The sequence below is a fragment of the Netta rufina genome, assembly GCF_964035555.1.
Source record: "Netta rufina genome assembly, chromosome: 13".
In the NCBI taxonomy this organism is placed as follows: Eukaryota; Metazoa; Chordata; class Aves; order Anseriformes; family Anatidae; genus Netta; species Netta rufina.
The window spans coordinates 13,555,302-13,580,642 of NC_140136.1; the positions used below are offsets into that span (position 1 = coordinate 13,555,302).

Sequence of the window (25,341 nt, forward strand, 5' to 3'; positions counted from 1 at the left end):
GTACACGCGTGCAGGGAGACAGGCACGCCGACAGCGATGGGGTTAGTATAGCTGGGACACTGCGGAGCTATGCAGGATTCACCCAGCTCTCTGGTGATGGATGGGTACTCCAGCAATGTGCCAGCCTTCCTCACCAAGCTCTGGACGCTGGTGGAAGATCCCGAAACGAACCACCTCATCTGCTGGAGTACGGTAAGTGCAGCGAGTGCCGGTTGCCACTTGAAGTGCCTTGAAAGGTGTCTAGAACCGAACCCTATAAAAATCCAGGCTCTTTAAGAGTGAAAAGTTTTCCACCTTGCTTCAATCTGTGGTCCCCAAAGTTTTCTAGAAAAGATGCGGAGCCCTTAAAGGATTTAGCTGATGTTTGTGTTACTTCACCAGGGTTTCTTAGCAGCCTCTCACAAGTGCCTTGGAAGTAGGCAGCAAATTGCCACAGCCAGCCTTCAGACCGCAGTCTAAAGCCTATGGCTTAACCAGATCTCAGGTTTGCCCCTTAAATTATTTAGCATTTTGCAAGGGCTTTACTCAACTTTTCATCTAGGCTGTGTGATGGTTGTGGTTTGTTTTGTCTGTATAGCTCCTTAGTGATGGATTGCTTTGTTTTGGCTTCTTATTTGTCACAGGGGTTTTAATATACTGAGTGAAATCAGAGAATAAAAATGATTTATCTGTCCCCCTGGTACAGCATTTTGAAACCACATTGTATTTTTGACCTGAGTAAGACTTGCTGCAAATAATGTCATGATTTGTCTTCAGCAGGGACTTAGAGAAAATAAGTGTGCATAAACTTGTTCTCCAAAAATAAGAATCTATAACAAGAGGAGATTTAAAGGGAGAAAAAAAAAAAAAAAAGTCTAAAGCAGTCTTTTTGCCATGTGTTTTTGTCAAATATGTTTTTCAAATAAAACTTGGGGTGGAATTTAAGCTACATTTTCATCCAAGGGAATGTCTGCTTTCCAAAGCTGGTATTGCATGTCCATACCTCCCAGAACCCCTAAGTTTTTGTACTGTGTGTTTAGAACAAGGACTTTCAAACTAGCAAAGATTACCTAACATGTATAAATAGCCCCTTCTCTGTTACACGCACATTATTCCACATGTTGGTGTTAGGTTGAGAGTTATTTCTTACCTCCCACACTATGCTCTGCTTTCCTGTAGCCTTACACGGGCTTATAGCTACCTGCTTGAGTGAAGCTTTTAGATCTAAGGCTCCCACGTTGCAGCCTCCTCTTTGACCCATCAGTGGTGTTGGAGCTGAGGACTTGTGTGTGTCTGAGATTTCTGGATGTAATCAGAGCTCTTGGTAAATAGGATGTGTAAAGAGCAACTGAGTAAACTGTGGGTCTTACAGCCTGAAGGAGCAGAGATGGAGGGAAAACATGGTAATGCTTTATATGTACAGTAAAGGCTGGTTTAAGGTTAAAAAAAAAAAGTCTGCCTTCCGTGTCCGTGGCAGATGGGACAAGAAGTAATGACATTAATTTTTGAAGTGGCAGATTCAGTTAGGAAAAACTCCTAGGAAATTCCCAGAGTAGTTTGCCTGGGCAGGGCAGAGGGTCTATGGCCCATGGATCTGCCAAAACCAGGTAAGACAAGCATCTGCCAAGGCTGACAGGCTGTAGAGACAGTTTTGTCTTGGGCAGAGAAGACTGTTGAAGTGTCTCCCAGCTTGTGCTCTTACGATGTAAGACCACCAGGGCACAGCTGCCTTACGGGAACATGCTGGCATGTGCGCAGTGTGTCAGTGAACATGCAGCATCTCCAAAGTCTCTTTGCCTGTAGGGCCTTTCAACTCTCCTCCTCTATCAAAAACCAGCCTGATGTGAAACAACCCCAAGCTGATACATCACTTGGCTGCAGGTAATGACACTGGACACAGCAGGAGCTCTTGCTCTCTACACAATCAAAGCCGATGTAAGCCCCTAGAAGATACGTTTCTCTGCAAGTTTACAAAATGTTATGTGCACCCCAAACTCAATGTTTGATATCATAGTTCCTTCAAACTCCCCTGGTTGCCCCCATCCATCCAGAGCAGAGATGGGATTTAAGGAAGTCCCCCTGTCCCCATATCCTGGAGACATTGATGCTGTTAAGGTCAGGGATTCAGAAAAGGCTGTTTCTAAGTGTCAATTGCAGATGAAAATTAATTGCCAATTCTTCTGTCCCTTGAAAAGGCCATGTGGATTTTTGTTTGCAAAACGTTTTGGGACAGCTTCAGTGCACTGTGTCTCACAGGCCAGCAAGGAAAGCACATGGACTGCAGCGTGCCTGCCCCTGTCAGTGATCCCAGTCTGCTTTGTGTTGTTTTGCAATCACAACTCCTGGTGATGCAACCTAAAAAGGGATCTTTTATCCAGTTAAAATGCATGTTGCTAGCTTGAGCTGTAAAGCATGACTGTTATAACTTGTATGCTATGCTCAGCCAAATTTGGGGTTGCACTTGTGGCTGTATGTTTCAAAAATAACCAGGAGATGGTCTGTAGAGCTTCTGCATGAGTGCAGTATGTCCAGGGATGATTTGCTTTCTTGCCTTGCTGTGTTTCTTGTGCCATGTCTCAGGGCAGTGCTCCCTCGAGGACTGCTGTGCTCTGAAGCAGATGGGTCAGACCTGTGTGAGCAGATTGAGGGATTGTGATGGTGATTACTGCTTTCCATGACTTTATTCGGACACCAGTCTTTCTATGAGGCCCGCACGAGAAGGGGCATCAATCATGAGCTACGAGCATTTTGGATGTAAATGTCTGTAGTTTCTTTCTCTCATCCACGGCCCTGAACCAAGCAGTGGCAAAGCTCATTCAAAAAGGATCAGAAATGTGGTCATAGAGGACTGGCTGTACAAGGACTGAAAGGAGCACATCATTCACTACAAGTTGTTGTCAGTCTTCTCACCTTCAAGGTGACAACTCAGAGCATGATTAGTCCTGCTGTAGACCTCAAGGGAATCACCTCCTCCTGGTCTCCCCTTGTGGTCGAGGTGTTCTGACTTCCCCCATCCTTCTCGCCTTTGCAGAATGGCACCAGCTTCCATGTGTTCGACCAGGGACGGTTTGCCAAAGAGGTGCTGCCCAAGTATTTCAAACACAACAACATGGCCAGTTTCGTCCGGCAGCTGAACATGTGTAAGTTCAAACCACACTTCCTAGGCCACGCGGGTCCCACATGACACAGGGAGAGTGATAGAAAGCTGGGGTAGTACAGGAAGCATGGAAGAGAATTGTAGATAGAAATGCTGAGAGTTCACATATACACGTATATGTTATAGATTTTGCCAAAGAGGACCTTTCACTTAGATCCCAGGAGAGCAATGTCCTTCTGTATGAAATTTCTGTTAGATTCCATCATAAATTATGGCTAAGAAATTTCAGCTACTGGGTTTTCTGCTTCCCTTCAATCAATTTGATCACCCATTATTATTTCTTTTCCATTTCATGCTTTATGGGACTTCATCTAGCAGCCTGATACTGTGAAACCTCCTTCAGAAACTGCTTTTCTTGAGTGTAGCATGCCCAGAGCTTATCTGTTCTCCTGGCCCTATGGCTGAACTAAGACCAGGCAGTATTTCTCCCTGCAAACCTCACTAATGAGGCATTTTCATCCCTTAACAGAGGTTTAGGTGTAGCTGTCAGCCACATCTAGATGATACTTGTATTAAACCTGGTTCTTTTCTGATAGTTTTCAGAGGTACAGTTTTCTATTGATGACTAATTCACTAAGTTCCTTGGTAAAGTTTTATCTTTGCTATTTAAGCACACAATAGCAGTGTTGTAAATATGAAGACAGTTCTAAGGCAGTTTAGTGGTGTAGAAAACCTTTTAGGATTTCAGAGAAGTATCCAAAGTAGATTTCCATCGCCCTTGACGGGGCAGGAGGCAGGGAGGCATTCACCCACATGCTCTCTACGCAGATGGCTTCAGGAAGGTGGTGAACATCGAGCAAGGGGGGCTCGTCAAGCCCGAGCGGGACGACACCGAGTTCCAGCACCTCTGCTTCCTGCAGGGCCACGAGCACCTCCTGGAGCACATCAAGAGGAAGGTGAGGGGATGCCGGGTGGAGGGACACGCAGGGTGGGACCCCCTGAGAGCCCCTCAAATGGTGCCTTAGGGGCTGAGGCAGGAAGGCTCAAGGCGGGAAAGCTGAGGCAGAAGCAGCGACCCCACCCTTTCAGAAGGTTCCAGAAAGGCTGTGCGGTGTTTTTTGAAACACCCCATCATTTGGGACATCAAAACATCCAGTGAACCCCTCAAATGGTGCTTTAAAGGCTGAGGTGGGAAGGCTGAGGCAGCAGCAGTGCCCCCCCACACCCCTTCCAGAAGGTTCCAGAAGAGCAATGTGGTGGTTTTTGAAACACCCAAACATTTGGGATGTCAAAACATCTCCTAACAGTATGCCCCAAAACTTAATTAATGCTCTGTGTGGAGATGTAACTCCCTTGGTTCATTTTTAAACCTGCTGTCTCTCCTAATTTGGTTTCCCCTCGGCTTTCTGCTAGGAGAGAAGTAGCGAATACTTGTGTCCTGTTCCCTAGATGTCTCGAGCAGAAAATGCCATGCTTCTTCCCAAGCAAGAGCCTTTTTGTGCCTGTCACTGTGGCTCTCCACCCTGCACCTAACCCTCCTACATCTGTTTTTTTGGGGGAGATTGACCAGAACAGCACCCTATAATTAAGACATGGTCATTACATGGATTTCTGTCACCACAACTGCTTTGCTCTCTTGATGATACCTAAAATACTTGTTTGCTTTTGGACCACGGGCTGGCATGCTGTAGACTGCTCAGCATAACTGCAAGATCACCTTGTGATCTGATTTCTAACCTGGGCTTGATTTTCATCAGTTTTTCTTTTGGTTGGTTGGTTTTGGTTTTGGTTTGTTTGTTGGATTTTTCTCTGCGTTGCTTAGTGTCACGAGATCTTTGTGTAGTGCTCCACAGACAGGCTTGCTTTGCACCACTCTCTGGATTTGAATCATTATCCTCTTTTCTACAGAAGTACAACATATCTCCTGGGTCTCCCAACACTCATCTCTTGTTGTTTTAGAAGCAGTAACCTACTTCTGCCATCTGCTTGCTGCCTTTTAACAGGTTATTAACCCTCCACTAAGGAACTGTTCTCTTACTGAATTAGCACATTGTCTTCAGAAGGGAACTTCAGAAAAAGCATTCTGGTAATCCAAGCATAATATACCAGTTTGAAACAGTTTCTCAGGTTTATTCCTATAAAGCACAAGACTGAATTCAGGATCTCTATAGATTAAAAGGAAATAATTAATCAAATGACCTAGTTCAATTTTTCCCTGTTCCTCATAATGCCATTTTTTCCAAGTTGACTTGAAATACATCCCTAGTGGAGAATTGCTTCCAACTCTCCGTATGAAAGCATTTTTCCTGCTCTTTTCTGTGTTTTATTCCATTGGCCCGTGCAGTAATACCCAGACACTTGTGAATGTATTGCTTGTCCCAGTGTTTCAGCACATCAGAGCCTGGCTGGTAGAAGTCCTGCACTCAAGCCACAGCAATGACTGTGTCTGTCCACAGCCCTTCCCGTGTTGGTAAAATTCACTTTGGACTTTTTCTTCCTCAGGTGTCAGTAGTGAAAAGTGAGGAGACCAAGATGCGCCAGGAGGACCTCAGCAGGTTGCTATATGAGGTACAGATACTGAGAAGTCAGCAGGAGAACATGGAGTGTCAAGTGCAGGACATGAAGCAGTGAGTTGAATCCTACTCAGGCTGCTTCTTTTCGGGCATTTGCTTCTCAAGAGATGTTGGTCTTGGGGAATGCTTGAAAGGAGGAGCCTTACACACCTCCCTCCCAGGGAGCATATACTGAGTCAGAGCAATCTTTGACTAAGAATCTCCTCTTTGCTTAAATATCTTTGTCCTAACTTTGAAAACATGAGTTTTTGTTATTTATGTATCCTCTTAGCAGTAAGCATGAACAGAGCAAATGCTGACGCAGGCATATATCTTAAGACTGTTGTGCTAGTGCCTGATGTATCTAAACAGCTGACCTTCGTTTTAGTCATAGGGACTAGATCTGTTGACACGACAACATGTAGGATTTCAGTGCAGAGTTCCCAATGAGGTACAAAATGCAAATTCATCCTCAGCCTCTCTGTCTTCTGTGGAAGGTAGACATCCATATTTTCCCTTTATAGATGAGGTGAGCACAGAGAAGGCCATACAGGAAGTATATGCATATTCTGGGGACTTAGATAACTGTGTTTCCTCCAGATAGAAATGATGGTAAAAAGAGATACGTAACTCTTTCTCACCCCTAGGAGAGAGAGCAGTGGCAGATTTGCAGTGGTGCTCTATTCAACTGTTTAAAAGTCAGAAATCTAACTGTCATCCTCAACATCCAAAATATAGGCCTGACCTAAAGAATATAAGAATACTAGAGTGATTGTAGTTTAGATCACTGGACCCCTCGCTCTCTGAAGGCTGCATCTTCTGACAAGGCCAAAATTGTTGTGTAAGAGCAAGACCAGGCATATGCAGTACTTCTAGCATGCAGTCACCTGACCCTCCAGCTGTCTGAGGCTGGGATTTTCTGAGTCAGACACGGTCACTAGGAATTTATGAAATGGATAGCGATTTATAAATCAAATATCTGGAGAGGTTTTTGTCTGCATCCAGAATTTTAATTCTTATAAAACACTTAGATTTTTTTTTTTCAAAAAAAAAATAAAAATTAAACAACAAGACTCAGAAGTGGTTTTTTATAATGAAAGCTGAGATTTGTGTGTTGTTAGATGAACACAACCTCCCAGACCTTGAGAGAACATCAGATACTGCAAAACTTCATTGCAGTCCAGCACCTTAAGTGCAATAGCTAAATATTTTAATCCTTCCTCAGTTTTTAATGCTGTTGTGGTTTAACCCAGCTGGCAGCTAAGTACCACACAGCCGTTCGCTCACCCTCCCCTCTCCGTCTTTGGGATGGGGGATTGAAATGGGAAAGTGAAGCCTCTGGGTGGAGATAAAGACAGTTTATTAAGATGGGAAAATAATAATGATAATAATAATAATATTGATAATAGTACTACTAATAATAATGTGTATGAAACAAGTGATGCACAATGCAGTTGCTCACCACCCGCTGACCGATGCCCAGCCTATCCCCGAGCAGCTGGCCCCCCCATCCCAGCCAGACACCCCTATATATTGTTCAGCATGACCCCAGATGGTATTTGGGCCAGTTTGGGTCAGCTGTCCTGGGCCTGTCCCCACCCAGCTCCCGCTGCACCCCCAGCCTGTCCTCCACTTAGTGTAAGCACTGCTCTGCAACAATTAAAACATAAGCTTGTTATCAACACTCTTCTCATTCTAAGCCAAAACATAGCACCCTACCAGCTACTAGGAGGAAAATTAAGTATCCTACCTGAAACCAGGACAAATGCATTCCACGCTTAGCATATGTGTGAAATCACATTGTGAAATCCAGGTACAGCGGCAATAAAAAGAAAGAGTCTTACTGCCTAACGGATATGTAGCAAAAGGCTTTATAAATTGCACGTATATGGGAGGTTTTGCTGACCTGTCAGTTTTGGTACATCCATACACTCTTGATATAAATTCACTGGCAAAACCTTTTGCAGCACAAACTTGGCTGGAATCCAGGTTTAGAGGCAGAACAGCAAATAAATGCTGCATCTCCCTCATCCCACCTCCTGGGACTAAATGTTCAAGGCAGCCCATAACTCCCCTGGGTGCTGCATTTGCAGACAGAAACCTGGGCCTGTATATGCTCTGTGCAATTGCAGACTGGATGTAAAATGTGCTGGAGGAAATTGGTGACTCCCATTGATAAAGTCACTACATGCGTCCTAGTTCAAGGCTCTAGGATGTGGAAGCATCCCTTTAGCTACTCTGGTGACTCCCAGACATGCCTTTGTACCTCAACATGCATGAGGTCCGAGCAGGCAGAATACACACTCTCTATATGTAGATCTCTTGGTCTTTGGGAGCAGTAGCAGGGAGGCTGGGCTTTCTTTGCACCAGCAGGAAGAACAGTCGTGATGATCCAAATCATCCAAAATCACAAATTTGACCCTGTTGAAATTCTGAGTTTGGCCTAAACGTTCCACCCAACACGCGTCCTCCCATTACCTTCCCCTATTTATGCTGACTTCTCTTTATTTGTTTCTCCTCCAAGCTTTGCTCTGTAGTTCTGAAATGGAGCAAGAACAAGGAAAGCAATCCTGTGACCCTGGGTGGGATATCTGGAAAGTGCCAAGTGCTGCAATGGTCCCAAAGTGAGACCAACTTGAGACCAGCTTTGCCGAGTTGGGCCTACCGTGTATCATGGCAGCACCATGGGTTGTTGGGCTGTTTCTGTGCTCAAAGAAAGTTTCTGTTTCCCTTTCAGGCAAAATGAAGTTCTTTGGCGAGAAGTTGTTTCTCTTCGGCAGAACCACTCACAGCAGCAGAAGGTGATCAACAAGGTAGTGGTTGTATAAATTCAAAACTCACTTGTACTGCACAATGTATGTCCTCCTCTGATTTGTCTTGTCCTGTAGTCTTCTCCATGCTCTGATACTGCAGTATATGTGTTTTCCCTTTTTCTAATTGCATGATGCTCCTGCTTGTTCCATGGGTCACAAAGCATAAATTACACCCTAGAGCAAAAGATTTTAATTTCCCTGTCAGTCCATGCTGTGATGTTAGTAATCACTTTTCTGTCCAAGCCCTGAGAAAGAGAGCACAGCTCTCACTGTTTACCGTATATGAGACCACCCTTGTTGTGGTGGTACCAATGCCTTTGGGCTTCCCTAACCTTTCCTTTTCTTTTGTACAACAGAGGAGCCTCCCTGTGCTGCCAGCACTGAGGCTGCAGGCTGCAGAACTGGCTAGCCATTTCCCCAGGGGGAACCTCCAGCAACTGTGGCATTTTAAGGGAGCCATCTCCCTTGATATCTAGCATGACCTGTACAGAAGAGGCCTCTCCAGTGATTCCCAATGGTGCTGATGTGACTGAGCACGTCACATTTCCCAGTCCCTCTGAGAGCCATGTCCTGACCTTCACGTGGCATCACAGTCATAGGACTGGATAGAAATGCATGAGGCTATCAAAGCTTCCTCCAGCTCTGAGGCTGGACCAGCCACACCACTCATTGCAGAGGCATTTATGCAACTCTATTTTGTTACATTTAGCAGTGAGTAAGAGGCAGCTGTGGTATATTATATTAATGCTCTCTTTGTTAGGAGGTCAAAGCAGAGTTCAAGCTGACCCAGGAATATGTTGCTAAGTAATTCCTCTCCAAAGCCATCCTGCATCATGTTTGTTGTCTGGTTTTATCAGCACTGACCTTCACAGAGCTGAAAAACTCAAGCAAAACAGCTGAGACCCCCATCCAGGGTCTCCCCTAGAAGTTTCTGTTTTAACTTGCAAAGTCTTTATTACATTTTCTAAAGCCTCTTATAAAGGGCTCTGAAAACTTTTACGAAGGCCAAGTCTGAATCTAGGCCTAGGAATGTTTGGTTGGGTACTTCACAGACATGTTCCCAGGTTGGATAGGGCTCGTTGGTGTTCTGCACGCACAAGAGTGGAGAGGGCAAGCGTTGATCATGTGCATCTAGCCACCTTCACACAAGGGACTGTGCTCATTCGAGAGTCCTGTTTCAGGCCCCGGTACCTCCTGCAGTTTGGCTCCCATATTTCGTGGCTGCTCCCAGCTTTGGGGTGGTGTCAGGAGGGAGGAATGCGTGAGATGAGAGCGAGGAGTGCTGAATCACTCTGCTGATTAACACCGGACTGTGATCTCTCCTGACAGCTGATTCAGTTTCTGTTTGGCCAGCTCCAATCAAACCCTAGCGGCGCTGGGATAAAGAGGAAGCTGTAAGTACCCTTGTGTGGTGGTGCGCACACGCTCACGGGTGCATAATGCTGCCCCCTCGCTAAAAGCACAAGCTCAGCTCGGCCAGGCAGGCGGTCACCGGACCAGGGCACCATGGTAATGGGGAATGAATGGGCTGAACTGCCGAGTCAGACCTGCTGACATGCCCCATTCAGTGGTCTTTAGAGAAGCACCGTGTCAGCTCGTGACCTTTCTTTGGGGAATACAGTGCGGGATGGGAGATGGGAACACTCATTAGTGGGAGAAGAAAGGGCAGGACCCCAGTGCTGGTCCCACAGGCACCAGTTTTGCCACTTGTCATCAGCAGGAGCAGGGCTGGGCCCAGCCAGACCACAGGCACCTTTAGTTTGACCCATAGTCACTGAACGAGGTATGTATCTGACACAGGCTTGGTGACCTTCAGGAACCTGCCTCCAGTTCCACCTTTATTACTTTGTGGCCTTAGGCAAGTCAGAAACTTCTCCGTGCCTCAAAGGAGACATCCCAAGAATTGCTGCTCTAGGGGGTTGATTTTCTTTAATCAGTGTCCTCATTCTTTGCTGAAACTTCATGTCAGAAATGTAAAGGAAACAAAGGATTTGATGAAGGAGCTTGTAGTCTGTCTGTACAAGTAAGCTGGATACACTCACCTCTGCCTGTGCCCTCTACCAAGCCTTCTGGAAGGAATATACACTGCTCAGAGAATGGTAGCAAAGAAGGAGGTTCAAGGGGAGAACATCAACTGCTCTGGCTCGCTGAGGTGCATGAGTGAAGAGATTTTCTTCCTGTAGAATGGGGACAGCAGAGAAATGAGATGCTAGATCTGATCTCTGATTTCCATGTCAGTGCCATGTAAGAGCTTTGCAGCCCAAGAAACATCATAGACCACTGCTGTGAGGAAAAAAAGTAAATCATTAGTGAGAGACTGGACTGAAAGGAGCAGAAGAGCACAGAACTACTTGCACAGCAAATACATTGGCCTCCTTATAAAGAGGGATCCTGCTGATACAACCCCACTGCAATTTGCACAGTGTCGTGCCTGTTAATTGAGTTTCTGCTTCCTTGGAAACGTGAAGAGCTGTCCTCAAGGCAGCTTAGTTCTTTTGTCTATATCTGCACCTTTAGTGCTTTATCTTTCACAGTCTTGCTTTCCTGCTTCTCTTTTAAATGCCACCAGAAAGCTGTATCATGCAGCCCAGAGCAGCTGGGCACAGACCAGAGGAGTGCCAGCTGGTAGCTTTGGACAGGATGGCTTGGTCAGTGGGTCCTGCAGGCACGCCTGACCTGGGAGGCTGTTAGCCGGGTTAGGCACCAAAGTATTTTGGTAACAAATGTTGGACAGGGAGGTTCATTTGCTGCACATGGAGCAGAGAGCTGGGCACTTGCAAAGTAATAGTCACAGGGCTGGCTATGATACCTTGGTTTGTGCAGAAGAGTAGCTTATGCCATAACAAGGTCGGTGTCAGGATGATTCAAATATTCTTTCTCATTCTTTATCTTTGGTTAATGTCATGGGATAGAAGAAGGCTGTTAATCAGCACTGAGTCCTGCTGTATAATGTATAATCCCTTTGCTGTGGGATCTAATTGCAGTCTGAGCAAACCCATAATTTCTCCCAACGTACCTAGTTCCGGTGTCTGTAGGATGAAGGAAGCTAGGATGTTTTTCCATCACACCCGTTAGATGTGACTATAGAAAAAAACTGCTGACTTTCCCTGATGCCCTCAGCCAAAGTGCTGTTTTCTAAATGTGCACTGAGGATGCTTTTCCTGACCGTGGGTCAGTGAGAGGAGGAGAGGGATGTGCTAGGCCGCTTTATAGGATCAGCACAGCAGTTACAACAGTGGGTGTGAAGCAAAATTCACCAGTTCCCAGTTTCTCTGGGACCATCTTGCAGTGCTGGTAACATCTCCATCACAATAACAAGTATGAGGAAGGGCGGTGCCATTTGGAGGCTTCTCCTGGTTTCAGATTTTTACTAAATTTTTTTTTTTGATTGTGGGTTCAGGTATTGCCACCTTATCTGGGAAACAAGTAGTGCTCAATGTATGTTATTGGACTTGCCTCTTTCAGGTAAGGTCTAGAAAACCCAGATCTTCTCTGCATGGCTTAAAAAGACCTATTTTAATGGTGACCTCCTCCAAGACCGCTGCTTCCCTTTCTTCTCTATAACACTGAACAAGAGCATACCTTACACCTAAGGAAAAACACAGTACCCAGGGGGAAACAACCCTAGTCTGAAAGATGTTTCTTGTCTGAGCAGTCATTGACCAGTCAGTCAGTACATGCTGGGAAAACAAACCTCTTGTTTCTCTTTGCAGGCCTCTGATGCTCGACAATGGGTTGGCAGCTCCACAAGTGTCCAAGTTCAGCCGACATTTGCCTACGGACCCCCTCCACGACCCCTATTTCATACAGTCGGTAGGTTTACTCCAGCCTCCAGGCTTCAGGGAATTTCTTTGGCCAAGGATGGGAAAATGTATGAGGCAGTAATAAAGACTTCAGAGTAAAGAGTTTGCAAGAGTCTGGCAGTGAAGAAGAAGAGAGAAGAGGTCTGCAAGGTGGAGTGACATTTATTTTTCCTTTAGCTCCTTATTTCCAGGGAGAGAAGGGTGCTTGCACATGCTCATGCTGCCATATTCTGTGGCTGGCATAGTATGAGAGCGGAGCAGTCTAGGCAAAATGTCAGGCATGGCAGAACCTCTCAGTAGCTGACACTTCAGTCACAGTGCTTGTTTTACACCCGCACCTCTGTGTAGTTGGAGGAGAGACCAGAGGAACTTATAAGGTTGTACAGTGGGTAAGAGCTTTCTGTGTTCCTCTACAGGGAGGACTCAAAAGCAAAGGGGTGAACTCTCCCTGAGATGGGGCCCTGTACTTTGCCTGTTGCCACAGAAATCAGTGATAACTTGGGCTGCTTTTTTTTCCAGTGAGCTCCGGCCCTGTAGCAAGCAAGGGAATGGCACTACTTTCAGACAGGGTTCCAGGACAGAGTGCATACTACCATCCAGAGCTCTTGGGCAAGACTTTTGGAGGACGGGGCTGGGTGAAAAGTTTTCTCTTACAAATCAGTAAGCTGCCTCTCTTCCTTCTTGGACAAGCAGAGAACCAGCTGACTTATTAGTGCTCTCTACCACCACAGAAGGATAAGTCTATATTATTTTTGCTTTCCTCTTAGCCATCGACAGAACCTGCCTCTTGCTTAAACAGCCCTGCAGTCGTTGGAGGACCCATCATATCTGATGTTACAGAAACATCACCATCCAACATCATAAATATGCAGTCCCCTTCTGATAACGATAGGTAAACATCTTTGGGTTTGAAAACGGGCAGAATTGGGTGTGGACAAGAGTAACTTCAGAAGAGTGTTTCCTGGCTCTAATTCTACAAGCTTGTGTCTAAGGTGTAAAATTCTATGGATGTGATGGAATGGAATACTTTAAACAGAATCACAGAATCATCTAGGTTGGAAGAGACCTCCAAGATCACCTAGTCCAACCTTTGACCTAACATTAACAAGTCCTCTACTAAACCACATCACTAAGCTCTACATCTAAATGTCTTTTAATGACCTCCAGTTCGGAATGTGAATCAGATTTTCAGAACTAGGTAGGCTTAATAACAGCATGACGTTTAAAACAAAGTCATGGGTTTCATGCTGATGGGTTTCATGCTGAGAACTTCCACTCCCTTCCTTGGGAAGTATTCCATGTTTCTTTATATTTTTGTTCTCAAGACAGTGACTGTCTGGACTTTCTCAAAGAATGAGATACCAAATTTGTTGGGTTTGTTGAGAGAAAGAGGGAGGAAGTTTTCTCTTTTCTTTGACAAAGAAGAAACAGAATCAAACTGTACATCTTTCTGCTAATGAGAACAGAAAGGTTGCATCACAACTTCCGATGTTTGACAATTCTTCTGTGAAAAGGTCCCAGTAACTTAAGAATTGAATGCAGAGGTATTTTAGTGCTTATCTCTTCCTGCCACGCACATTCAGTGTACTTAGGGCTAGTAGCAGAATAGCTACAACTATGTCAGTGGAAAGTAAGTAGACAGATGAATCATGGAAACAGTTTCTCAGGCGTAGAGGCAAGGCAGCTATACCGTAGAAATTGTCTGTAAATCTACCTAATAATTGAAACCACAGTCATAAAATTAGCTTGAAGCATATAAGGAGCTCCAGTTAAAAAAAAAAAAAAAAAAAAAGCATGCCGAAAGCCATTTCTAAAGCAGAATTTTTTTTAATATAATCTTCAATTTGCTTATTTCAGCTAATTACTGAGTGCCACCTGGTGGCCTCTGATCTGTGCTGTCTGCATGGCTCGTGAAGAGAATCTGAGCCATAATGAGTTCAGGAGTGTGGTACTTGCTAAATCAACACGAGCTTCTGGTAGGAGTTTAGGATTCATAAGATGAAAAGATGATCTAAAAAAAATTCCCAGGAGGGCTTTGTAGTGTCACATACCTCCCACATGTGGGACGTGTCCACATGTTGTCTTACGGCAAAGCTAGTCCATAAGTGCTGTAAAATACTTTCTCAACGTGGCTTCCTGTGCACAGCGCCTCTTTATCTGCATGCCATTGTCATTTTGGCTCCAGTTGTGCAGCTTCACAGGGAGCTGTAAAGTATTCTGCAGGTGGCACAGGGTAGATTTTTACACACAAAATTGGAATGTTCAAACCTTTGATATAACATGTCCTTCTAGGAATAACATAGAGTGCTTCTCCCACTGAAAAAAGGCAAACCTCTGCTTCCAAACAAGTAAATGATCTGGCTGGGACTGTCAGATCTTGATAGCCTCTGTCCCAAATGCTTCCAGGCCACAAGATCCTCTCCTGTGTCACTAGGATCTTTAGGGAGCTTTCTGGTCCAGTACCAACCCCAGCATGTGGAGGTCTTTCTGATCCCATTCCTGTCTTTAGGGTGGAGGCTTCTGCTTTTCTTGGGTCACTCTGTAGCCCAGTGACCATTCACCTGTATCAAGTCTAACACTTACCTGAGGAATGATGAACACATGAAAGTGTATTTTCCATATTTTCAAGACAGTCTAATTGAGTAAATTGATTATAACCATGACGGATGAAGTGAGTGAAAGTACTCCAGCTGAGCATCTTTCTGATATGCCTCTTTACAGCTCTGCTGTAAAACGGACCCCAGGATGGGCCCCTTCTAGCACTTCTGTGGGTGGATGCCCAGCCTTGATCTGGTAGTTTTAGTCTTCCAAGCTTGTGTTTGTCTACTGCTTCTGGCTGTGCCCCAAAAACCTGCTTCACTCCAACAGAGCCCTGTGCGTGCACATGCTGGAACCTTGATAAAATATAGCTGCTGCTCCCTTGCTCCTTGGAGATTTTCCACCAACACTGACCTGCCTTGGAGATTGCAAAAGGGAAAACAGGGTTGCTGGGAGAGTTTATTTGGCTGTCTGAGGAATGGAAAGACTTCATGGGGCAGTTTGAGAAGGGGAGACAAGCCCTCGTGCTGTTGCCCTTCCCAGTAGAGCGAGGCCTTTGTGGAGCAGACGTGTGTGGTGCTAAGTCTTGTCTCTGATGCAGGGAGAAGTGCCTCATGCTGATCAAGGAAGAGCCAGTGAGCCCTGGAGTGAAAGCCAGCACCGAGCCTGACGTGCCAGGCTGCAGGGCCTGCCCCGAGCCCCCTGTGCTCCCAGTCGCCATGGTTCAGTCTGTGCTGGAAGGCAAAGGCAGCTGTGGGGCAGTGCCCCCAGGGACCTCGCAGCCACCAGAAAGAAGAGGCAGAAGAGCACTGCTGGACAGGTGAGGGGAGCGAGGGAGAGCTGTGGCCCTGGGTGTTTCGTGGCCCCCTCTTCCCATTACCAGGGAGTTGGGTAAATCAACAAAATTCTAAGGAGGTTGATTTTGTCACCTTGTGCAACCTTGTGAGCTCCTTCCTGTCCCCATGGCACCTGCTTAGGGGGCTCTTGAAGCCCAGGGGACAGTTCACAGGGATAGGGGGCCTGTGGATGGATTGCTTGAAGGCCCCAGTAGAGTGAGAGCTGTCAGAGCATGCACATCAGCCACGGGAACAGGAAGAGGCTTTCTGCAGTGAGGGGCATTTGCCCCAGGTCTGTGTGAAAACTTGAGCCCAGACCAGCATCCATGTCTGCTGACTTGCAGGCCACTGAGCCCCATGACATCCCCAACAGCTCACGATGCCTCTCGTTTGCCTTGCTGAGTCTTCAGTTATGGAAACTCTCACAGAAATATTTGTGTCTGGCATACCAATACACAGTCAGCGATGTTAGAGTACAGTTCACCATCACCTATACATATCATAGGGCGTATAGGCGATAAGGCAGCAAAGAATTTGCCCCAGATGTGGGCTTAAGAAGGAAATCCTTTGCTCCCTTGCTCCCTTTCTTTTCCTATTCTATGCTGGGCAACCAGATAGGGGCTCTTCTTTTTAGTCTGCTCTCCCTTTGCATCTCCTGTCACCTTTCCAAGGTGCCTTTCCTTAGTCAGTGCTAGATCTGCCTTCAGGGGGCAGCCAGTCCCTTTGGCACCATCCCATGGGCCGTGTGGTTCTGGGGAGGTACTGGGAGGCTGACACTGTGAGAAACTGCAGCCTCCCCATCTCTGACTGAGAGTAAAAACCCATGAAACTTAGCTGGGTTTGCTGGGCTTGTCTCCTTGAAGTGGAGAGGCTCAGTAAAGTGCTAGGCATTCCAAGGCATGCCTTTATGCAGGAAAAAAAAAAAAATCATAAAAATAATAAAATCAGGAAATAGCAAGTGAGGTCACACACAGGGATGGAGAGCTGGGAGCTTGTGTTCACTGAGTGCAAAAGTCTGTTACAAAGGGACAGAAGTTTTGTGGTTTTGAAGCCAGGGCATGTACGTATCTTGCATATGAAGAGCAGAGAGAATGATGCCCTCTTGCAAGGGGGATTAGCACCGTGGTGGATTAAATTAGTTAACTCCAGAATATGTTCCTGATAGCATCTGCATATGGTGTAAGGAGGATTGGGAGGAAAAAACAAAACAAAACAAAACAAAACTTATCAGAAAGGTGTCTGGTTTCCTTTGGGACCTACAGAGAACCAAATTCCTCTTTCTGAACCCCATTGGCCACTTAAAAACATGTTATTAGAAGAAAAATCACTTCTTTTTTATTTTAAAGAGTCTGGATTTGAAGAGAAATGTTTATAGTTTTGGGGGATTAAACACAGCAGGGTCTCACTGTTGCTTCTTTAGCTGAACGTCTCAGGTACATGCCTGCTGGTAGAAGTCACTCCCTTAAAAGCCTTTAGTTACCAGTAATTTAGCCATCTTGGACCCAGGATAATGGGCATGTAGCTGGTTCTGGATCCCAACCACCTCTCTAGAAGGATTTTCTCTAAGGAAAGCTTTAGTTTTCCTAATCTTAAGGAGATTTGTGCAGACTGCCCGTCCCCAAACCACATACATCACCCAGGAGAGGAGTAGTCTCACTCATTGACCATCAGCCCAGTCTCCTGCATGCTCTTTTGGGTTATATTTCTGAGATTAATCCAAGTGAAATGGCATAAACCCAGGCTGACAGTGGGCTCTTGTTTTTCTAACTGTGGTTTAAACATAAACCTCACGTAGGAAGGCTTCTCAGTCCTGCTTTCTCTATGGATCTATGCGAGACTCATGCGTGGCAATGTTTTCCCTTGTCTTTTCTCAGAACAGATATTTCAGACCCCTTGGAGGGCACCGACTGGAGTTTGGAAGGGGTGCAGCTGCTGCTGCGGAGCCAGCAGTATGGCCTGGAGCCTGCCAGCCTCCTGGACGTGAGTGCCAGCCCCTCTGCCTGGGCAGCAACGAGAAGAGTTGGGAGGGAGCCAGCGGTACCTTCGGGCTATTAAACAGATGGACCGTGAGGCTTAGTCTTGTGCAGCCTTGGGTGGCACTCTAACTGTCCCAGGCTGCCAAAGAAACAGAGCTCTTCTTTGAGCTGCTCATAGGAAATGGCAGGATTTCAGGCTTTAAATGATGCTTCGGAAATTTCTTGTGGAAATTCATATATTTGAACTTTTAGGAGCACGAAATGGTGCATTTGGTAAAGGTAACATCATGAGACCCACATCCAATCCAATTGGTAATTGCTTTGGCTGGGTTAGTTTATTTTTTACATATTCTACATCTTAGATACTTCTAGATCGTGCTCATCTTTACTACCTTCCCCTTTTCCTCACGTTCTGGGAAACGCAGCCAGTGTCAAATTCTCTCTGCTAAGATCTTCTTCTGTCTGCAGTTCTCAGGTCAATTTTGTCTAGAAATGGATGGTGACTTTTTTTCTGAAGTGTGTATGCAGATACATAAAGATTTAATTCTCTTTTACTCTCTCTCTTGTACATACATTTAGCATATGAAAGGTTTTTGCCAGTAATCAAATAACTCTGTATGTAGTGAAAGAATCTATCCATTGAGAAGATGCTTCAGATGCAGGCACATGGCAAACTTGCATGGATAAACAGGGATGAAAAATCCTAAAAAAAAATCAATCTAACTTGCTTAAAGCCAGTTCTAAAGCACCTGTGATTGATTTTGAGCTTACAGAAAGCTTTTCTAATGGCCTGCTCTGTCACTGGCTCTGCTGCTTTCTGTTTCTTATTTCTTATTAGGAGGTGTTTTCCTGTCACTGACACACTTTTCTCTGTGCAACTGAACGCCACAAGAGCGAGAATGAATCATAAAACTGTACCCCAGCTCAAGAGCTGTTTTTCCCGGATTGCTCAGGCTTCTCACGAAATTGGTGCGCCTTTCAGTGCCCTAATTGTATTTTTCTCCCAACAGGTCTTTAATCCCAATTTATCTATGAGTGAGTGGAATTTGGCTGAAATGGAAGCCAGTCTGTCCCCGGTAAGAGACACGTATTTCTGAGATAATAGTTACGTAAATCTGAAGCAGCGTTTCCTGTAGGCAGAGCTTGAACTTAACTGAAGAAAGCTCATTTCTTTATAGCCAGAGGGCAGAGTGTGGTAAAGCAGTGTGAGTAAAGCATCCCCTGGGCTTAGGCTGAGGGTGCTGCCTTGTACTTCTCACCTATCTTTCCCACTCAGCCAGAGATCTGGTTTAAGAGACGTGTGTTCTGGAGTCCTTGATTGAAGCTGGCTGCTCCAGGCCCTCTCAGTCTGGATGTTACTTCCTAATAATATCACAGATTCATAAAGTGCCTTTTGCTGAAGTCTTTTACAGACTGTGCCTTTACAAAGCAAAGCCATCCCCGTACGTTTCAGGAGCAGCAAAACCACACATCATTAGAACAGAAGCTCCTACACACCTACACAGAAGAAACTAGGAGGAATTCAGTTTGATGGGTTTTGTTTGGAATTGACATTGAAACAGGCACTTCTAAGGAGCATATAATGATTAGATAAAAAAGGATTTTTTTTTTTTTCCTGGCTTGACTGGGGGTGATTTTTCAAAGCCCTCACTGCTAACTGTGTGAGATAAAGACTTGGATGTTTCTGCCACTTTTACAGAAGTGCAAGCCAAGTGCACTCTATTCTAATGAAGTGCCAAATTTCTATGAACATTCCTCACGATAACACTATCCTTTTTAGGTTTTGATTTAATAATTTTGAATTTAATATGCTGTTGCATTTCCTGAGGGTTAGGAAGGAGATTCTCTAAAGGGTCAGATAATATTTGCAAGTCTTGGAAGCATGGGTAGGTCTCTTTTAAAATGAAAACAAAAAAAGGCTGAGAGGCTGCTGCAGCATTGAATAGTTCAATCTCTGAGTCCACTGAATTTCACAGCACGTGGTGCTGTCTGCCCCTAGGATTACATCTCCGTTAGCTCTCTCCCTGTCAGATGTATCTGCCCTTGAGCACGTGCTGCTGACAGTTTTTACAACGTGCAGATGAGTTTGGGAGGACAACTGGCATTGCTGGTGGATGTAATGCAGCATTGATGAAGTGCTGATTTTCAGAAGTGGCCTAGTTCTAACAAGCTCCCCTGTCTTTGTATAATTGTACATTGTAGTTTATATTTTTGCATCAAGATGCAGCGACTCACGGTGGATCTGGAGAAGAATGCAACTGAGCTGTCATCAAAAGTGTTCAACCCATCCTTCAACAACACCTGCACAGGTAGGAGCACTGGCAGCTCTTGCAGAGGCGGGAATAGGGATGTAATTAGGGTGTTAAACATGCCGGTAGCTGTATGGGTCCTGTATTTCCTCTGGCTTCTGATGCGGAGGTGATCTCAGAGCTGCCAGCAGCCAGAGGAATGCTTATTTCTCAGTTTCACCAGACCTGAAGGGAAACGTTCAGCTGATCTTTTTCCCCCTTAGTGACTGATGAAGTGTGTCAGTGACCTTAAGTATGAACCTAGAAGTGTTTGTCTGGTCTTGGAATAGTGATATATTATTATTTTCACGTGTATTAATCTGGACTAGACCTGGAAGAGAAGCTTTTGAGAGCCTTATTCTTGTGCATAGCCACCTGATCCCACCCCAGAGTTTTAAAGTATAGTTCAGGAACTTCCAGTCTCCGCCTTAAGCTCAGCATCTTGCATGAGCAAAAGGCTTTAAAGCCCAGCAATACTGGAGGGAATTATTCAGCAGGTTGGGGCTGAAATGCACAAGGGGTGCATCCCCTCTTTGCAAAGCCTTTCTTTTCCATGCAGTGGTACGGTGCTGGAATAATGGAGCAATCAGCAGGTGTCTCCTTCTGCAAAGGTGAGGAAAACCAGACAGTTCTCGAGTGAAGGCGAAGAGAAGCTGCTCTTGGCCACTTCTCCATGCCTCCAGCTATTTGGTCACACCTCTTTCACCTCTTGTGAGGCACCTCACTATTCAGGCAGAACCCAGCTAGGTGACCCACAGGGACTCCCACTGATTTTCATGGGCTTCAGAGTGAGTCTGTCTTTGACTCAAATGTTTCCAAGCACTTTTTGCCTTGAATGAGGTCCCTCACCTCCTCTTGCAGCTGTGGTTTGCCACTTTTCAGTTCTCCTTCCATAAGAGCTGGTAGTATGCCTTCCAGAAACTGAGCTTTTTGTTATCTGTTTGCATTCCTAGGGAAAGATGTCGTTCTGGAAAGTGCCCAGCAGTTTCTCACTGATCGTCAGTCCGTCTTTGGAAGTGACATCATCAGTTTGCCTGAAAATTCATCCCTTTATGTTCCACCTGAAAATATGGCTTCCTACCTGTCTTCTGTGGGTGTCCAAGGGGATATCCCCTTAAACCTGAGCTCTTCCACTGACAACAACCAGTGATGTAGCTTCCAAGACATCATCTCCCTCCCACCCATCCAAGCACCCACAGGTTTGAATGTAAAGAAACAAAAGTGACTCAGAAGACTCAGAAACCCACAAGAGAGTTATTGTGACCTTTCTTTTTGAGTAGATGGAAATGGTCAGTAGTTGTTGCATTACCTGCTCTGCCCCTGGGCTTCAGTGTTTGTCCAGGATAATGATTTTAAAACAAAATGCTTCTCCTGGTGCTTGCTCCTATTTGGGGCGAGAACTCGGTAGGAGCTGTTTTTCTTGAAAATGCTTTTACAAATTTCAAACCTTCTACGAAAATTTGGGTGACAAGTAGCTTGAAAGTCCGTCGAGGACATCCTAAAATAAAGTAATCCCTATTAGTGTCTGCAATGGCAAACTGTTGGATTTTACTGGGGCAGCACAGATCAGCTAAGAGATGCATGACCCTTCTGAATGCGTTTTTTTATAAGTAGGAAATTAATTCTATGTGCCAGACCAATGCTCTGAAATTATTCTCTTACTATCTGTTCTCAGTTTTTGATGGGATGTGCTTGTGCCTCTCCCTTATCTTCATGGGATGAGCTAGGAAAATGAAGATCCCTCAGAGTGTGCAGAAGATAGTTTTGTGAGTGACCTCTCCAAGAATGTGTCTCTGGCCCTAGGGGAGCTACAGACCATTGCAGACCCCACAAACATCCCATCCTGAGTTGAGAGGGTTGTTGTTTTTTCCCCCAGTTTATTTTCTCTAACATAATGGCAGGGCACTCCATTCTTTAGAACAAAATAAGGGATAGACTCTTCTGTACACGCAGTTTTCCATTTTCAAACAGGACTGAGAGGGCGCAGTCCTGGTTTTAATGCTGGCTGAGTATTTCATGTCCAGTCTGATGACATTTTTCCTTGGCCTTGACCTGTTCTATTTCCCCTGAAGACGTGCCTGTTGGTTTATTAACGTTTGAAATCTGATGAAGCAGTTTAATTGATTGGAGCCCCTTTTTAGGAGGACTCTCAGCTGCAGGTACCTGCTCAGTGTAGGACAGAGGCAGAAGGGTTAGTCTACCACGTCCCACTACCTTTTCTTCTGGCCTTTGTGCATTTGAGACCAGCCTCCAAAGGTTGAATGAATCTTCCTCTTCCATGTGGTTTCTGACGACTGAGTTTCTCAACAAAGCAGAGCTTTGTTTTTTTTATGCTGTAGTTCTAATGAGAACATATTATTTATCTCAGTATCCTCTAATTGAGTTGCTTTTCCTTAAGAAAGCCACCCAAATGCAGTTAGACCAGGAAATTCACCTAACTCAGGCCTTCTAAGGGCTTGGACAGGGAAGTATAAACCATGCCAATGTCATTTGAAGAAATGTTCTGCTAACTTCCATCGCCATGGTGATTCTTGGTACTAAATTGTATTTCTGAGCATCTAGAATGGTCAAGCAGCATCCACACAAAAATGTAGGATGAATGCAAGCTCAAATTCTCCTTAATAAGAGATGCATGTTTTAAATGGACTTCCCTGTCACAGCCCATTTCTCCATCCATTTCTCAGTGTGTGAAAAGTTCAGAAACACTCACTTCTGAGCCCGTTTCTTCCCAGCTAGCTACTGCGTGGTGGGAGCTCTGTCACCACTGTAGTGGGACAGATTTTGCAGAAGTGATGTTGTGAGAGCTTCTGAATTAATTCCATCCACTGTTTTTGTGTTCAGGACTAAGGGAAAATTCTGGCAGCCCCATTGGCCTAGTATTTAGATGATGTTCTTGAGTGTAGCATGGACAAGGTTTCCTTTTTGACAGATTTTGCTTAGGAAGCTCCTCTAGATCAGCCCATTTGCCACTGTATTTTGTCATTTCCAGCAATGGAAACGTGTTGAGTTGCAGTCCGTTTGCTTCTTTTCTCAAAGGAAATTGAAAACTCTCTGGTGTCTCTTATCACCTGATGGAGTATGTTATCCCTGTTCAGGTTTTACATCCTTCTTTGAACCTTCAGACACTAGATTGCCTTAATGTTAACGCTGAATGTATTGATTCAATAAGGTATTTTGAGCAGATGTATAACTTCAAGCTTTTGAGCAGTTTTCCTCATTTTTATCAAGTCTGTCATATGCCTGAAGTTGGACATGTGCTTGGGTGTCTTACTGGATTGTCTAGTTGTGGGTGAAAAATGAACCATTTAGGAGAGTACTTGTGAGTAGACAAAGGTAAAGCTCAGTCAACGAGGGGGCCTGGCACCATCTTAGACTGCAGCATTTTTATAGGGGTAAGTGGCAGGCTGTACTCGCTGTGAGCAGCCACTCCTGGATGGTTCCTGGGTTTTTCTTTAAGCTTTTTGCTCTGCTATAAACATGAGATCAGAGATTGATGGAGTGAGGGTAACCTCCAGGAGCAGCATTCAAGAACCACTCCTGTGACGAAGCAGGCTTGTGTTCCTTGGCTTTTTACATTGTTAATTTTACTTGAAGGTGATGTGCTGAGACTGTGTTTTTGCACTATGCTGTACATTTGTAAAGTTTTACAGAAAACACTAATTAAATATGTTTCCTTTTTCTCATTTAGTGCTGTTCTGGCATTTCTCTCACTACTTTCTCCCTACCCCTTACTCCTCTCCTCCTTCCCAAGTCCTCACTGCTAAGTGATAATAACTTCCAGAAACTGAAGAGATTCATTTGTGAGATAAAGTAGGGCCCACTGATGGACTGAGATCGTCTATGTTAAAAAACAGGAGCTGGAGAGACCTAGCATGTCAAATGAGCAAGCAGATGAAGTTTTTAGTCAAAAACGCTGGTCAATGTGGGTATATTTGACATAAGGTCAGGCTCAGAGTAAAGAAATCTGTAGTTCCTGAAATCTGACCAGCAATTTTGAATATTTTTTTCTTGAACTTCACTCTTGGTATTACTTTTGGTAAATCTTTTGTTTATAAATGGTTTATCTTTTTTGTTCATTTGTTTGTTTCAGTGTGTTTTGACAATAGGCTCCTTCCTGCTTATTTCATCTTAGTAAAGCAGGGAATGTCAAGACAGGCAGTAAAAGACACAAACTTGATGTGGCAGCTCAACAAGAAGATGGGTTTCCTCATCGCACTGTGAGTCCACAGTTCACTGCTCTGCTCTCTTGGGCTCAGCAATGTGGCGCTGTTGGAGCGGTATCTGAAAATGGGTCACCGTGCTCTTCTCCCATCCTGACCTGGCAATGAGTCTGGCTGCGACAGGTCCCCTGTGTGATGCCCAGCATGATTTCAGCCTGTGCTGACAGAGGTGTCAAAGGCACAAGCCCTGGAGCTGAGGCCCCGTGTTTGAGGGGGCTCAGCACCAGCACAGGCAGTCAGGAGCCCCCCCAGGCTACTGCACGTGCAGGCAATGCAGAAGGTGATCATGCTTAGTGCAATTGCATCCTGCACATGCTGACATTGCTGTTCACGCTGTGATGTGAAATCCTCTGTGCATGCACAATGTACAAATACATTTTGAAAGCACTGTAGAAACAGCACAAAAATACACAAGGCAATAGCCTCAAAGAAGAGTTTATCCATCCTTCTGTCAGAGAAGGGAAGCAGAAAGTCCTCATTTTTGAGGACTGAGATCACAAATTTTGTTGGAATAATTTACAGCTTTATAAAGAGAAGATTTTTATGAAGACATTTTAAGACAAACCTGTTCTCTACTTCAGAAGGGGCAGAAGGAAAGAAAAAAAAGGTGGGGGAGCAAGGAGAAGGAAGCCAGTTCAGGAGTCACTGCTGTCATCTTCCATTTCACTTTGGCACAAAACTGCCATAAAAGAGAAGCTAATGAAAGAGTATTTCTTTGGTCTGCTTATTAATAGCAAAACTGTCTATTACTGACTGGCTGGCTATTTTTATATTTGAAATCCAGATCCTGAGACATGTATCACACAGAAAAATAAGGAAAATGCCAGACATAAGTAGATGCTTCACCACAGATTGCCCTAAAAGGTAAAAACATTTTCCATTCATGGATGCAACTTACACATCTATTTTTGCATAAGCAATTACGTCTATGAATATCAGATTCTTAAAATGTCATTAGAAGCAATCGTGATCTGTCATTGAGGTCTATGTGGTATGACAAATATTTGTGAGCTGATAAAAGTTAAAAATATATCGGGTTACAAGTAGAATCTTTATTTAGTTAAAGTGACAGAAACGTATTACATTATGAATTGAAACTATGTAGGTAATGAAACCATAAGATACAAACATTTCTAGAAAGAGGCAAGGAAAAAGAAAGGATGTGGGAGAGGGGAATTTAACCTTAAAACACTAGTGCCCTCATTTTTTGTGGTAGTAAACGCTCCCAGCTGCCCTGAA

General features: G+C 44.8%; 1 protein-coding gene across 1 annotated transcript; it reads left to right on the forward strand.

The window, feature by feature from the left end:
• Nucleotides 1-69: 69 nt before the first annotated feature.
• HSF4 (heat shock transcription factor 4) lies at nt 70-21,032 on the forward strand (the record flags this gene model as incomplete). The annotated part of the gene is made up of 13 exons (XM_084294766.1): nt 70-192; nt 3,011-3,119; nt 3,905-4,032; nt 5,579-5,703; nt 8,366-8,441; nt 9,771-9,835; nt 12,155-12,254; nt 13,012-13,136; nt 15,384-15,602; nt 17,493-17,598; nt 18,605-18,670; nt 19,816-19,903; nt 20,836-21,032. The coding sequence occupies 13 exons, from the start codon at nt 70-72 to the stop codon at nt 21,030-21,032; spliced, it is 1,527 nt and encodes a 508-aa protein (XP_084150892.1).
• Nucleotides 21,033-25,341: the final 4,309 nt, after the last annotated feature.